The 15,121-nt window shown below is 32.4% G+C and overlaps 1 protein-coding gene across 2 annotated transcripts in view; it reads right to left on the reverse strand.

Moving 5' to 3' along the window:
- The window catches only part of DIP-delta (Dpr-interacting protein delta), an 83,599-nt gene extending 76,753 nt beyond the window's left edge, over positions 1 to 6,846 (reverse strand). The window contains exon 1 of one of the 2 annotated variants that reach the window (XM_081993943.1): positions 6,601 to 6,846. In XM_081993943.1, coding sequence (XP_081850069.1) covers positions 6,601 to 6,667 — 67 coding nt within the window. In that variant the 5' untranslated portion in view covers positions 6,668 to 6,846. The remainder of the gene's footprint in view (positions 1 to 6,600) is intronic. The other variant, XM_081993941.1, reaches the window with a different exon arrangement.
- Positions 6,847 to 15,121: the final 8,275 nt, after the last annotated feature.

Consider the following 15,121-nt stretch of genomic DNA (forward strand, 5'->3'; position numbering starts at 1 on the left):
TAATGAGTACAAATTCAATGAATTGCATTTTGTCGCTCCATGAGTACGATTTTGACAGTTGGCTATTGGTTTTTGGCTATTCGTTCAGGACGTATCTACTTCTGTCATGTACCTGACTACAGGCAAAATCCTTTCCTTATAACTATAGAACGACAGTTTGGGTGTCTCTTTGTATTTACGACGTTGTCTAAAGTCACGTGACAGCTGTCAGATCCGTCAAAATTCGTTTACAACTAGATGGAACTGTAAAACACATTTAAAGGTCAGAAGACACTAACAAGGAGTGATTTACAGGTTTGTGGACAGTATTTTGACAGGGGACGTCAAGGACAGTTTAAGGGCTAGTTTACGGTCACGTGACAACTGTCAAACATGTCAAAATTTCTCTATTTGTGCGCAAAGCTGTCAAACCCACATTTGTCACACATGTTGTAAAACAATAAATTTAAATGTGGTTTTATGCCTGCATGTGCAAAATTTTGACAGTTTTGGTAAATCTGTCTATTATGATGACAGATTCACCGAAATCTGATTTACAGGTTAGTGAACAGGATTATGACAGTTGTGACGTCAAAGACAGTTTGAGGGCTAGTTTAGGGTCACGTGACAACTGTCAAACATGTCAAAATTTCTATATTTGTGCGCAAAGCTCTCAAACCAATTTTGTCATTGCTCTTATGAATGTGTGCATGAAGTATTTCGAGCTTCACAAGCACGATTTTAACAGGTGTGTGACGTATGATATGATATATTACGAAATAACGTGACAACTGTCAGTAGTCACGTGACAGTTGTGTTAAAGACGTAAAAAGTCGTTCACAATTAACCAAAACTTCAAAACATGTTTTGCATATTTTGTATGAATTGGATTTTGAAAGTGGTCACGTCAAAAACGATTTAAAGGTTAGAATAGAAACTGGAAAAACATTCTTCGTACTTACTCAAACAATTTTACAAATTTAATCAAAAAATGTATGTTCAGCGTTCACATTCAGTGCTCTACTAAATACCTGATATTTACCATTAAACGAAATCAATTTCAAAGATACCGTTCATTTAAATTCATGTGGTCATTTAAATTAACGCGGATTCAGAAAGTGCGGGAAGCAGTTGGAAAACAGCAGTTAAAAGGTATTAACAATAAAATTATACAAATCAATAGAAATAACATTACAGTTGGTTAAATTAAATTCTATCATGCCATTGGAATTACATGTCAGAATATTATTATTTCCTAATCGTTATGACAGCTATCTTAGAGATTTTATGAGTCAAAAAATTTGTAGTTTTCACAGGAGCAAAAAGAGGTTAAAGGAGAAGCATGGAAACATACAACCTAAACGAATTCTATTCTAAACAATTCCTTTTCCTTCAGTTCCCCGAAATTTCAAATGAAAAAGAGGGAATAAAATGAAACAGGGTAAGCCGATAACGTATGCATTAAGCAATGGCACCCTATACCATTCCTTAGGGCATAACCGAGCTAAGTGTAGCACTGGGTGGTAATATATTCTTTGTAAAAGTACGTTAGTTGGTCTTTTGTGTTGTTTTCCTTTTCTTGTTATACCGTTGTTGTTACCCTGGCAAATAAACTTTATACACGATGATTCTCGAACTACTTCCACAGGAATTAGGATTGCTTACATATTTATAGAAAGTTTATATTTTAAACTATTTTTAATCTAGTGATTTTAGTAATTATTTTGCAAAAAAACATTTGCTGACCTCCCCAGGGCAAAAGCTCCAAACACGTTAGTTAGGCTTCGAATTCACAGCAAACTTTACCATTAAAAAAAAGAGTGTAGCAAATAAATAAATGTACTAAAGTAAACAACTAGTTAAAAGCAATAAACGTAGATATTTATATAACTGCTGCAATTCTCTAGGGAATGCTGTTCTTATGTTGAGAGTTCTTTATCCTTAAGTTTAGTTACTTTTTTCTGTTTTTCCAGGTTTCTTTCTCCTGTCGTTTCCCCCGCAAGCCTTAGCGCGGTTTAGTTTAGTGATCAAAATTGCTAACTACAATAGAGGATAAAGTTGGAGCTTTAAAGAGATCAACGGTTGTCTGGGTTTTGCTAATAATTAATCAGTGTAAGTACGTTCTCGTCAACAAGGAAACATTTCTGTATGAACGACGAGTCCCGGGAGAGTAGTTTAAAATTTAACTAGGTCCTAGTTTCAAAACAGTGACGGCATGCGACCATATTCAATTATTTGCAACCGAAAGGAGCACTTTTAATTTAATTTTTAAAACCCATCATACATTTTGACTGAACTAAGTTATACCATATTTTTGGTTATAATGTTCCTGTAAAATGCCATAATCAAGCTTTTTAAACATTTTCAAATCTAGATAAATTTTTTTGTTTTTTTTTTTCCTATTTGGAATAAAAACTGTCAAAAAATCGGTATTTACTCATCATACAGCAGGAAACAAAAATATGAAACGCCCCCAGTATCAAAACAATACTTTTCACAAATATTGTAACGCTTTGTGTTTGCTTCAATAAACTCAAAAAAGCGATTTCTAAAATTTTCCTAATTGTGTTATACAGTTATTGTAATGTTTTAAAAACACATACTTTTCTAGAAAAGTGCTTTGTCGGTAAATGGAAAGTCAGTTCAGTAATGTTTAAATAAGTGGAAATTGTTATGGCTAAAGCTTTTCGTCCTTCTTTTCTGCAATTGTGCGTCGTAGTGTTGTGACTGACACAATCCAAGTTATCCTAGAATGTTTTTCAATTGCAAAGTAAAAGGGAGAAATTTGATATTTTTTATAGTTTACAAGATATAAGATTTGGGAAAAGGAGCAGGAGAGAGGACAGAATAGGTGCTAATTAGATTTTTGTGAGTTCAAGATTGTAGTAAAAGTGATGAACAACCTGATCATCTCATCATATAACATAGAGGATAGGATAACGGTTGTCTATGGGACAACGATTAATAAGAACACGTCAAGACAGTAAAAGTTCTTTAGGATTAATTTTTGACAATCTGAACACAATTTAGAAAGCTTATAGCATCAATTTTGATCATTTACAGACATCAAGAATGTGTCAAGGCAGCAAAATATGAAGTATTGAACAGCTGAGGACAGTAAGAAAGTGTCAAAACAGTAAGAAACCTTCAACATAAAAATTTGACATTTTCAATTATGTAAGAAGGCTTGAAAGATTAATGTCGACAATCTAAAGGCAGTAAAAAGTGTGTCAAAGCAGCAATGAGGCTTCAACATCATTTTTTAAAAAGCTGAGCTCATACAGGAAGCTTGCAGCACCAATTTTGGCAGTCTAACATATAGAACATATCAAGACAGTAAAAGTTCTTTAGGATTAATTTTTGACAATCTGACATTTAGAAAGCTTATAGCATCAATTTTGACCATTTACAAACAATAAGGTTGCGTCAAGGTAGGAAGATATGAAGTATTGACAATCTGAGGACAGTAGAAAAGTGTCAAAACAGTATAAAGCCTTTAACATACAAATATGACATTCTGAAGGATGAAGAGACGCGGATTAACAGTTTTTGAATATTTTTTTTTCCTGTTTATGTATTATTGAAGTTAGGCTTTTTGTGTCCAATATGTACTAAAAGACAGACCCTGCTTTTACACCTAAAACACATACATACAACTAATTAGGAATAATGTGGAAAAAATTACCCTTATACTGAAATTGCTAACTGCTTCAATGCAATTTCCTAAAAATTGACATACCACAGACCGTAACAGTTTGATAACTCCTTAAACTTAGTTAAACAGATTAAAACAGTGAAGTCGTGGCAACACTCGGTTTCGTTACACTCAATTGCCTCAATTGTGGTAATTTCGCTTGATATGAAACATTGGTGCAGTCCCGTATTGCACCGACGTTGCGCATCTTTTCGTTCATTACAGACTGAGAAAGTCTCCTTTCATTAAATTGCCTAGAACAAAGCACATCTCTGCAACAAAAAAAATACTGGATGTTTACCATTAACTCTAAAAGGTTTTGTTAAAATTCATCCAAAAACGTCAAGCGTGTGTGCTGTTTCATTAAAATTTTACTTCCGGGGCCCCCGTCAGTATAGTTGGAAAAGTAATGGGCATTATAACTTCGTGCGGTTGAACCCCTTCCCTTGCTTGCCTGACATAAATTGTCGCTAAGATCGTTATCTCTAATTGGAGCTGAAACTATCTGCACTAAATAGATAACTAAATAGCGCGAGATGAAATTAATGGCACTTTTTCATTCCACTGTCAATAATTCACGTATCCGAAGATTAATCACCTTCGCTTTTGTAGTGCTTTTTTAACACTTGACAATCCTTTAATTAACATCTTGTCAATGTTTAATAAGACAATAAGTTGTTACACAACTAACTTCTCTTTAAAATACCTCTACGAATCACGTGCAGTGCAAACCTCATAACTGCATTCTGTATTTATGCCTAAAATTCATCAAGTGATATATGCAACGTATACATTTTGTAATTCGACATGACGTAACACTTTATCAATTCTCACCAGGTGAGACCATGTGATTGTGATTGAAAATTTCCTTCGAATAATACATCAGTTCTGTGCCAGACTTCCATGTATGACCAACATTCAATCGACTCTCTTGTAACCCCATTGTTTCCTTTGCATTCTATTGAGTCTCAATGAAAAGAGGTAGAATTCAATGGTAATAGTCATAATAGTTGATTTGAACTTTCTTATACAATTGTTTAATCACATGGGTCTTTTCAAGTTATACCAATAGCAGAGTTAACTGTAGTTTTTGTGTAAGGACATGAAAAGTCGACTGAATGAAACAACCAAATAATATTTTGTTGTAGTTTTACCCCTTTCAGAGTAAAGAGAGTTTTACGCACATGATTTAGCAACACGTGCTTCCAAGCCGGATTAGTCGGTAGTTGGACGATTCCCTTATTTAATTCTGATCCGATTACTTGTGAGCAGGGTCACGTGTACTATTCAAACGAACTACCAAATGTTAACATTCCACCTCTATTTAGTTTGAATGAGGTGTAGGTCAGTTGGAACTTATTATTTCATTTATCCTATTTCAACGACATTCTCTCATACAAATACCCAAAATTTAATTATACATTATGACATTACTTATTTATAAATCGCAATTTGCGGCTATTGTTGTGCTTGAACAAATTGCATATTATGCAATTTTAATCATAAATGTGGATGTTGTATAATAGCAAACTTTACTTAGGCTTTTCGTTTAAATGCAAGGACCAGAAGCCCTCATCAAGTAGAATAATATGCCATAGAAATAGGGGTTTTGTTCACTATATTTCAGAAAGTTATACGTATTTGTTAGTTATATTTTTAACAAATAACGCAATGAATTTTGTCCTAAACTTCACCTTACAATGAAATCATATATGGTTTATTTTTCCTTGTTGTTCATTGGCTTCATAGATAAACGCTTTACATACAAAAATTTAGAACTTAAATAATTCTATTATGTTGTGACGTTTAAATTGTTAGCCCAACAAGTTAAACGAGACGTGCGTTTATTACTTTAATAAACGCCTTCACCGAGATCTTGTTTCAGAGGTAGAATCATATAATCATCACTTGGTAGAAAAATATAGTTTAGTGCCTAAACAACAGTTAAAACTAATTGACAAACGATTTATCTGCTGAGTAAATCAGACTAAAATCATCAACATAATTCCCAAAGTAACACTTTAAACAACACTTTTTACATGCACAAAATATTATAATAATAAGTCTCTTACCAACGCATGTCGAGCTTAATTTATACCCGATTGATTGGATTGATTGATTGATTTGATGGCACTATGTGCATTCTGACTGTAACCTTGCCTCGTGCAGTTTATTATTTTGCCATCTCCGAATATCTGCTTTAATTTAATGAATTTATACTTTTAAATAATAAGTCCATCTTTTAAATTAATGGATTTCCATTCGTAACTATACTACATTGAAAGTGATAATATAAGCCTATTTTTCAGTCGAAACAGAATTAGTTTAAAATAAAGCAGTTTGGTACACAAAACAATACAATATTGTAGAGGATAAAAATTTCGTTATTTATTTTTTTTTTGTAACTCCTTTTTGAAATAAAGTTAGTTTAAAAAACTGTAAATTTGCTACTATTGGTGCTTAGCTATTAGATTTTTTTAAATACAATTCACTCAAATAAAGGTTTAAAATCGTATGTTGAGTAGATTGGACATTTCACAATTTAACAAATTTAAGAAATGCAGTTTATTTAATTTATTATGATTCTTTCCCAATAATAATGATTATAATATTAAATTTAAAAAAATGGATTTACATTAAAATTTTGGAATTTTCGAGGTTTTTTATTGCAAAAAACTGGGGATAAAACTATAGACTACGACAGTTGCAAGTGTACAAATAGAATATTTAAAACTTTATACGGCAAACACAAGTTTTGGAGCGCCTACGTAATTAGCAAAACCATGCGGTCATATATTTTTCAAAATATGTCCGCTTGGACGCAAACCGTTCCAAAACATACGGTAAGCCGTTCCATGTTGTTAAAAAATTAACCAACCCAAAAGGACACCTGTTAGATTAAAGTAATATGTGGAACACACACGTACCTTGATTGATTATAACAAAAACATAAAGCAACGTGACCGTGATACTGTGTTTCTTCCGGCCTTTCATGCTGGAAAACAGTTCTGGATCTTCCGGCACAAACTTCAATTTGGCGCGTTCGCAAACGGAAAAAACTATTTACGTGAATCGCGTGGTACAGGGTCGGACCGAGAGTTTCCGGAACGAGTTTTCATGACAAAAGTCGTGAAACGACTGCCGCAGGCGGGCTGGAATATGCGACAGAAGCTGGAAGATAGCTGCGCTCATGGAGGATCAAAGCAGGAAGCTGGAAAGCTGCATCAAGCGTTTTTCGACAATGCTATGTATATAGTTGTACTAATTATTTATGCATGAAAGAACCATACCCGATGCAACGTAGGGCTCGTGAAGAGAGAAAAATATGTGTACGGTTTCCTCTGATTGGTCATGAATTCCTTATGAACGCGAGTCCTCTTCAATTTTAATAAAAATTCCACCGCTTTTAATTCAAATTCATTTTTAGGGATTCGCTCTAAACTTTAATTTACACATGCTATGCATATGCAAACGAGTTAGTAATTTTGAGACTATATTGCTGGTTCAGTTTTAGAAACCAAAAGAGGTCTTATATTGTATTTCTTTTAACTGGTTTATTTTTTATTCAAATTTAATTCAATTTTCAGACAAGTGTATAACAATGTTTACATAATTAATAGTATAAATCAGTGGACTTAACCTAACCTAACCTAACAGCATAAAAAATAATTGATATAAATAATATTGCTTACAATTTCATTTAGATCTCAAAAATAGCTTTGCGACAATTCAGGCAATGAAATTTTGGACGAATGGTTTCGACGTCTTAAACTCACGCCAAACCTTCACAAGGCGAAGATTCTAAAACATCTTTTCCATATGGAAAAGTTTGAAAATGACATTCAAATTAACGTTGCTAAAGCCAAAACTCTTGATTTTATCATTTTGGCAACGTCGAAAAGCTCAAGAAGATACGTAGTAGTGACGTTTAATGACAGTCCTATTGTCACCTGATACTGGGAAAAATAACGTTTTAGGAGGTAATAATAACAAAATTAATCTGGAGAAAAGGGAAACCTTTTGATTACGGCCATAATGGCTGACAATATAAATTAATTAATCAAACAAAAGATATATTGTTAGCCAAATAAAAAGTTATTTTTTCCAGTATATTTAAAATTTGGGTTTTTCTGTCTCTCCCATGTAAAACAGACAGCCTGTTCTACCATACTATAAGCTCCTGATGATGGGTATTTCTGTACCCGAAACTAGCTGAGCTTCCCTTTATTTACCTTTTCGGGGTTAATAAAAGTTTTGTGGAAAAGGCTTTGTGTTACTTTCCTTTTAAATTTGCTTTCAACTCCACTTTGAAAAAACTTTGTAAGTTTGTGGTGGAAGTATGGAAGTTATGACGTTAAATTTGACATTTATAACACTTCACTTGTTATAACTATTAAAACTCATTCAGCAGTGAATCTATCAAACGAAAAACAGTTGTGCGTTGTATTTATACCTCAATAGAACCTCATGCAAAATAAGTTCTACCTGTTGGATAAATCACACTGCACATTGTATTTATAGTTCTATGGAGCGAGATTTGACAGTTGTGACCTAACTATCAAAATGTTTCTTAACGTCAGAACTGACAAATTTAGCTCCATGGAGCTGTAAACATCTATTTGAAATTTTATAATTTTTAGATCACTGGTGAATGTGTTTTGACAGTTATGACAGCTGTCATGTGATGAAAGCAAAGTATTGAGGTATTCCTTAATGTCTTAATTGTCAAATATGGCTGCATAAAGCTGAAAACACAACTTACAATGCAATTCCTCAATGAACCACATATTTTTGATATTTTATATTTTCAGGTCACTGGTGAGTGCGTTTTCACCGTTATGACAGCTGTCACGTGACGCAAGCAAAGTATTAAAGTATTTTTTAACTTCTCAATCGTCAAATTTGGTTTCGTGGAGGTTTAAACGCAACTTACAGTGCAATTCCTCACTGGTGAGTGAGTTTTCACAGTTATGACAGTTGTCACGTGCAGCAGTATGACAGTTGTTACAGTGTGGTTCCTCCTTATAATTTCCAAATTGTCTAAATTACATTACTTGAATTGTTACTTTTCTCTTACTTGTTAACGACTGATTTTTGGTGTATTATGTATTGTGATTTTTTTAGTGTCACTATTATTGTTATTTTCTTTTTTTTATATTTTCATATTCATATTTTGTGTTTACTCCCTTTTTTTAAATTAGCATTATCTTAGTCCTAAACAGTATCTGTTTCTACAGATTTTTGTTTCCTAAATTTTCAGATGTAGTTATGTAAGGAACTTAATTTCGTGTTTATTTTTATGGAAAGTAATCAATTCATATTATTATTATTATTATAAATGAGTTATTGAGTAAAAACAATATCCAATATTTGAACTTCTTAGTCCACGGCGTTACATATATAATTCATTTCATTACTTTGTATAAATAAAATTAATTAAATATTGAACGTTGGAAAATAGTATTTTATTACAAACATTTAACAGCGAACAAGAGCAATAAAAATATGAGAAAATAGAGATGCTTTTCCTAGTAAGTATCTCTAACGAGCAATTTCATTCAAATGTGTTATTTTAAAACTTCTTATTTCTATATTTCTTTTCTTAGTTATAATTGAAATATACTCATTTAGGTCTCCTAGAAATCGAAGAATTATGGTTTATACAGCAAAAGCAGGCATGATATTCAAGTCAAAACTGGGACAAACGTTAAGGAGTTTATGAAGACTTTTTGACCAAAATAACTTAATTGCTAATTTGACTTTCTTGATTTTTTTCCAAAAAAAATACAGGGTGTTTGGGGATCTGAGCAAGACCACTTCTTTTTTGTTCAAAAATAAGCCTAATTTGTAGATTAAGTTATTACATAGGTTAGATTAAATTTACAATGATAAAAATTGTAGACAACGTCTTGTAACATTTTAATGGGTTAGCCTATACAAAAAACTTTGGGAAAAAATAATAAGAGCAATAATACAAAAAAAACTATATTCTGCCTTTAACTATATAATTGAAATAATTTAAGTTTTTTCCAAAATCACTGACTTAAGTAATGATTGTAAATTTAATACTTCAATATTGCTGGAATAGTTATGACCATTAAGGCATTTTGTAGCGCTAGTCAGTATACCTCATAATGACTTTATAGCTTTTAGAAGTGCCTAATAAAAGCGTTTATCGGCATTATTAGAAGAACGAGCTTAAACATTATCATTGTCTTTTCAGACATCAAAAACTGACAAATCCATGTCCTTTGTCATAAACCAACCGTGTAAAAATATTTATGTGATAAATAGTAAAGTTTTGTTTCGTTTGTGTTACATTCCGTTTTATTACTAAACAGAAAAGACAATGTGCGGTTTAGCAGTACAAAATCGCCAATATGTTTCAGAACTCATTTAACTTTTTTCTGTTCTAACTTTTTGTCAAAGCCCGTATTGCTTCGAGAAATTCGAAGTTTTCGGTGCTCCCTACTGTTTTGCTTTTGGTTTAATAACCTAGTTTTACGGTCAATTTGCCACAGGAGGTCGAAAGAAAAACTGGACAACAGCTTATACATCATTTTAGTGTGTTTATTCAAATCTCACCAGTGCACGTCTGGAAAATTTAAGAAGTAGAATAAAACTATTCTAATTTAACCAATCAAAATAATGACAATCAAACAAATCCTCACAAAGTATTTCAAGAGGTAATAAACTTCTTCAAAGTTGACAAAATTTCCAGGCGATTGCTTAATCCAGTCTTTAGTGCTCAATTTGTAGCCGCCACTATCCCGAAATCTTTCTCCTTCTGCCTTGATATTTTTGTATTCCTAGCCGAATTTCGCCATTTTAGAAAACTGGAGCTAGGCGTGACCACATTTCCTAGCATATTATTTTGTTCCTTACTCTCGAGCAAGGAAATTTACTTTATACGCTGCGACTTTTTGTCTTGTCATTCTATTTATTACATTTTTAAATTAAAAGCTTCGGATTTTTGGAAAACCTCTTGCATTATATACAAAAAGAAAGTAAGTAACGTGTCCGGATGCTGAGAAAAGAAGTGAACCGGTCGTGCGAACACTCTGAAGATATACATTAGAATTACGGAAGAATGTAGGAACAACAGAAAGATCGTTTATTCGCACGCAAACACCCCTCTAAACGACTAGGCTCTTCTCTCTCTCCTTTTACCGGCCTTGAAATAATTACTAATAAATCACACGTAATTGAATATGATGTTAATTTGATTACGACAAGAGTGATATTAAATTTAGCCCCGTGTTATCGTTTACGGCTCATCTTTGCTTCGCTGTTGTTCTATGAGATCAAGTGGCTTTTAAACGGCTTATAACTTTCCAGTCGCATGACATTCTGTAAACGTAATAAGCAAACAATTTTTGTTCTCTTTTATATCCGTTCAATAAATGCATTTAGTAGGTAAAACAAGTATAACATTTTTACTGTGATATTTTAATGATAAAATAGTTACAGGTTGTTTTAGATGGTCACAAAGGGGTTTTCCAGGTCTAAATTTATTATTTTAAGATTTAAGTGACATTTGACTACTACGATTAAGGTTTAGCAATACAAACAACAAATCTTTCAATGACACCAATCTTCTTAATGGAGAGTTGGTATAATGTTCTTTCTGCTGCTGACGTGAATGATGTATTTTATGAATTTCTTTTTTAATATTTCAATCTGGTTTTTCTGAATTTTCAGGATCAACAGGTTTCTGACATCAAGGCCCTTTATGTCTGGGCAAAACACATTCGTTTTACGACTCACTATACATATTAGTAAAATCATTAATACTGTGTATTAATTAATTATTAGTAAATGGTTATTAACTTGTTTATGTCCGGAAAAATATTAAATTCTCTTTCTCATAACTTAGAAGGTTCTCACTTTTTAACACCACTTTTCATTTTTCTGACATTTTGCTAATAAAATTGCATTAACTTGATGAAGAATACGTATTTATTATAGAATTAATAGCTCAATCACAAAACCCTTTTATCATTAATTTGATAATACATCAGCACCCGGACATTCTCTAATGCACTCCAAAGTGCTATTTTCAAAAGCTACACAACTATTTCTCTTTTATCATTAGTTTCTAATATTTTTGGATATTGTGCAGACTAATTAATAATTCCAGTTAATTTTTAATCAAACATGATGAATTCAGACCAACAAAAACTGGATTTTATTATTAGGTTATTTAATATTATTTTATTAAACTAGAAAATTGATGAACGATTGATTGAATGACGTTAAATTGGAACACATCTTTTGAGATAAATTTGACGCTTACGGTTACAAGTTCAATTACAATGACCATACATTCGTATTAGTAAGATAAACAGGTGCAAATGGGTGAATTATGCAATTTAATTTGTAGTGGAATCTTCAATTAATCATCGTAATTATTAAACTGCAGCCAGCGGACGTATATTTAATTCAATTGCGAGTCACGTTTAACAAATATTGTTAACAATAGCATAACGCTCTTACAGTTAAAACTTTTATTAAAAACTATTGACGTAATAGAAGCATATTAAAGCGAATCCTAACTAATGGGATACAAGTGAGTTTCAATTATTTGGCGGGCACAGATTCGATTGTTATGACACCCTCTTAAGAAGTTTTAATATTTTGCACAATGCGGCATCTGGGACAGACATATCGTATCGACTTGAGTAATAGTTTACAATTTAACGTAAGGACGTGTTGGAAAATATCGACAAAAATATATATATTGGAAAACAACTACATTGGATTACTTTTCCAATAAAATAAAACAACACGCTGTTATTGTTTTGAAAGTTAAATTAAGGCACAGCTTCTTGCAGTCTTTAATATTACGAAGAACCGGCTGAAATGAGAAATTCTGAAATTAATGACTACGAGGTGCATGTAACGTTGTATCTTTTAATAGTATTACAAGGATGGCACTTTTCAAATCAGGTTTTATGAGGCTATTAAGTATCTATATATTTAAGAGATTTAAAATACAATAAGTTTCCTGAAGAAAAGAAAGAGAAAAAAACCAAACTATTTCAACTGGAACTAACTAAACTGACGCTATGGGCTAGAAAACAGAGAAATGGTCTTTTAGACTATCATGACAAGAGAAATGAGAGCGATTTAAAATGTATATTGAATCTATCGCATTTGCATATAGATTTCGATCCAGCGAAGGGGCAATAACAAACAAAAAGCATTATTTGATTGTGCAGAAAAGCATCGAATATATAATACAGCGAAAATCTCCCTCTTTACTTACATATTCCTTTTAAAAGATCAAAAGTAATTTCGTAAAAACCAGGATAAACCAAAAAGGCAGAGAATTCAGTCTTGTGGTATAGTATGTTAATCTCATTATCACTGGTCCTTTCCAGATTTAGTCTAACTCAGTTATTCAATTACTTTTGGATTGTTATTTAACTAAATTGTATTTTTCATGCAATTTAGGACCAAATTTTATTTAGAAAACCATTTCTACTGCTTATTCTGGTATTTGTACAAATTTGGTTATTTAGACCAAATCTCATCAATCAGTAAGAATAATTTCAAATCCAATGGCCTTTCCCAGAGTTGTTTTAAATGGTCAGAGGGCTCTAGGAGCATTTTGTAAGTTCCATATACCTCTAAATGCTATTGAGAACCTTCTAAAAAGTGCCAGAAGCCTCCGCAAGTGTCTTGAACATTCCCAGAATTGTTTTAAATTGTCAAAGACCTCTAGAACCGTTTTGAATGTGACCAAGACCTCTAAATGATGTAAAAACCGCGCATAAAGCTATTAACTTACAAATTATGTCCGGAAAGAAATTTAACTTAGGAAGTTATGATTCACACTTTTTCATACCACTTAAAGGTTTGTGTAAATTTAAATGCAATTTTTTTCTGAGGTTTCTTATGTTTTCTGACAATTTTTTGATTAACTGGACTTCACATTCCCACTTTGTAAAGTTATAAAATAAACAATTAACAACAAACTATTAAACACGTTTGATCTGGTATACTGTTAAGAACTGAATAATACTAACTCGTAACGACTTTTCGGTGTGTAAAATTTATTTTGTGAAATTTGTAAACCTCAACAGAGCAATCCCAGCATCCGGCTTTAGGAATAATAATATTGCATGTTTAACCGTCATTTTGGACGCCACATAAACCACGGGCCTGTAATTGTCATGCTTATTTTACATACCAAAAAACAAAACGTTTGTGTGACATATTTAAGTGGAATTATATCAAGATGAAATAGTTAAATGAGCTTTAACAAGAAAAACATTCAGGCTGAGGTTTTAACAGAGTGTTCCATTCAATTTTCCACAATCAGCTTCCAATGGAGAGCACAAATTGTAGAACTATTGCCAGTAGATCAGTAAAGTATCCGAAAAATCCTTTTAAATGCGGATAAAAGGCTGCGGCACATAAAAGAACTAGGGAGGTTAGTTGGAAGCATCAATCTTTCGAATTTCAATTTAAAGTCAATTAACAGAAAATTAAACGTTTTCTCACCCTGAAATTCTCCGAATCTGTGTTTTACTGTATTAATCTTCTTTATTTAGAGCGATTTAGTATTGGATTAAAAAAAGATTTATTTTACCGGAGTCAAATTGGAAACGGCGATTTTTCGAGTTAATTGCCTTAGGAGAATTTTCTGTTAAAGTCCTTCTAATGAAGTAGACTTTTATCTTCCCTTAAAACCACTTAGAGGCTCAATTCACACGTTTGTATGTCGCTGAGCGGGCAGTTCTAATGCTCAATTAACTAATTTTCGTTAAAATGGTTGAGCATTTTAATTCAGTTGAGCTTACCAGGCTATAATTGTCGTTTATTTTTGAATTTGGATTTTCATGTAAAACCAAAAGGTGAGTACAAACAATAATACAATTTATTTTTCTCACATAAGCTATTTCCATTGCGTATCGCGACACCTAGAAAATTTCTCGCTTTGTTTGTTTTCGCACGTATACCTGGAAAAATCTACACTACGATTCTGGGAAAACGCATATGGCGGATGTATCGAACGGAAGTGGATTTGGGAGCAAGGATACGGCTAAAACCACAGCTTTAACATGAAGTTTCCACTAAATATTCAAGATCGGCGGCATCTATACATCAGATCGAATCGGAGGGTGTGTAAGGAATACAAACCAGAGTTAACGCGTCCTAAGACAAATAGAATACATCGGGGAACTAGGAGTAGTAAAATAAATTGCGGAATTTTCTGTGTTTCTGAATAAACAATGACTGTAGCAAGTCAGGCAGAATTATTTTTACTAGCAGATAATTTTAGTTTTAACAAGAAGCCTCATAAAATAACAAGTTTCTCTGCGTAATAAGAATTGTATTTATACAAATTGAAACCATGGATACAAGTGGTATTTTTCTTGTATTTTAGTACAAAAATGCCAAGAAATTTTTTTTATTACATTATGTCTCAGCTTTCTATAT

The sequence above is a fragment of the Ips typographus genome, linkage group LG16 (genome assembly GCF_016097725.1).
Source record: "Ips typographus isolate SLU linkage group LG16, UJ_Ityp_2.0, whole genome shotgun sequence".
NCBI classification, from domain to species: Eukaryota; Metazoa; Arthropoda; class Insecta; order Coleoptera; family Curculionidae; genus Ips; species Ips typographus.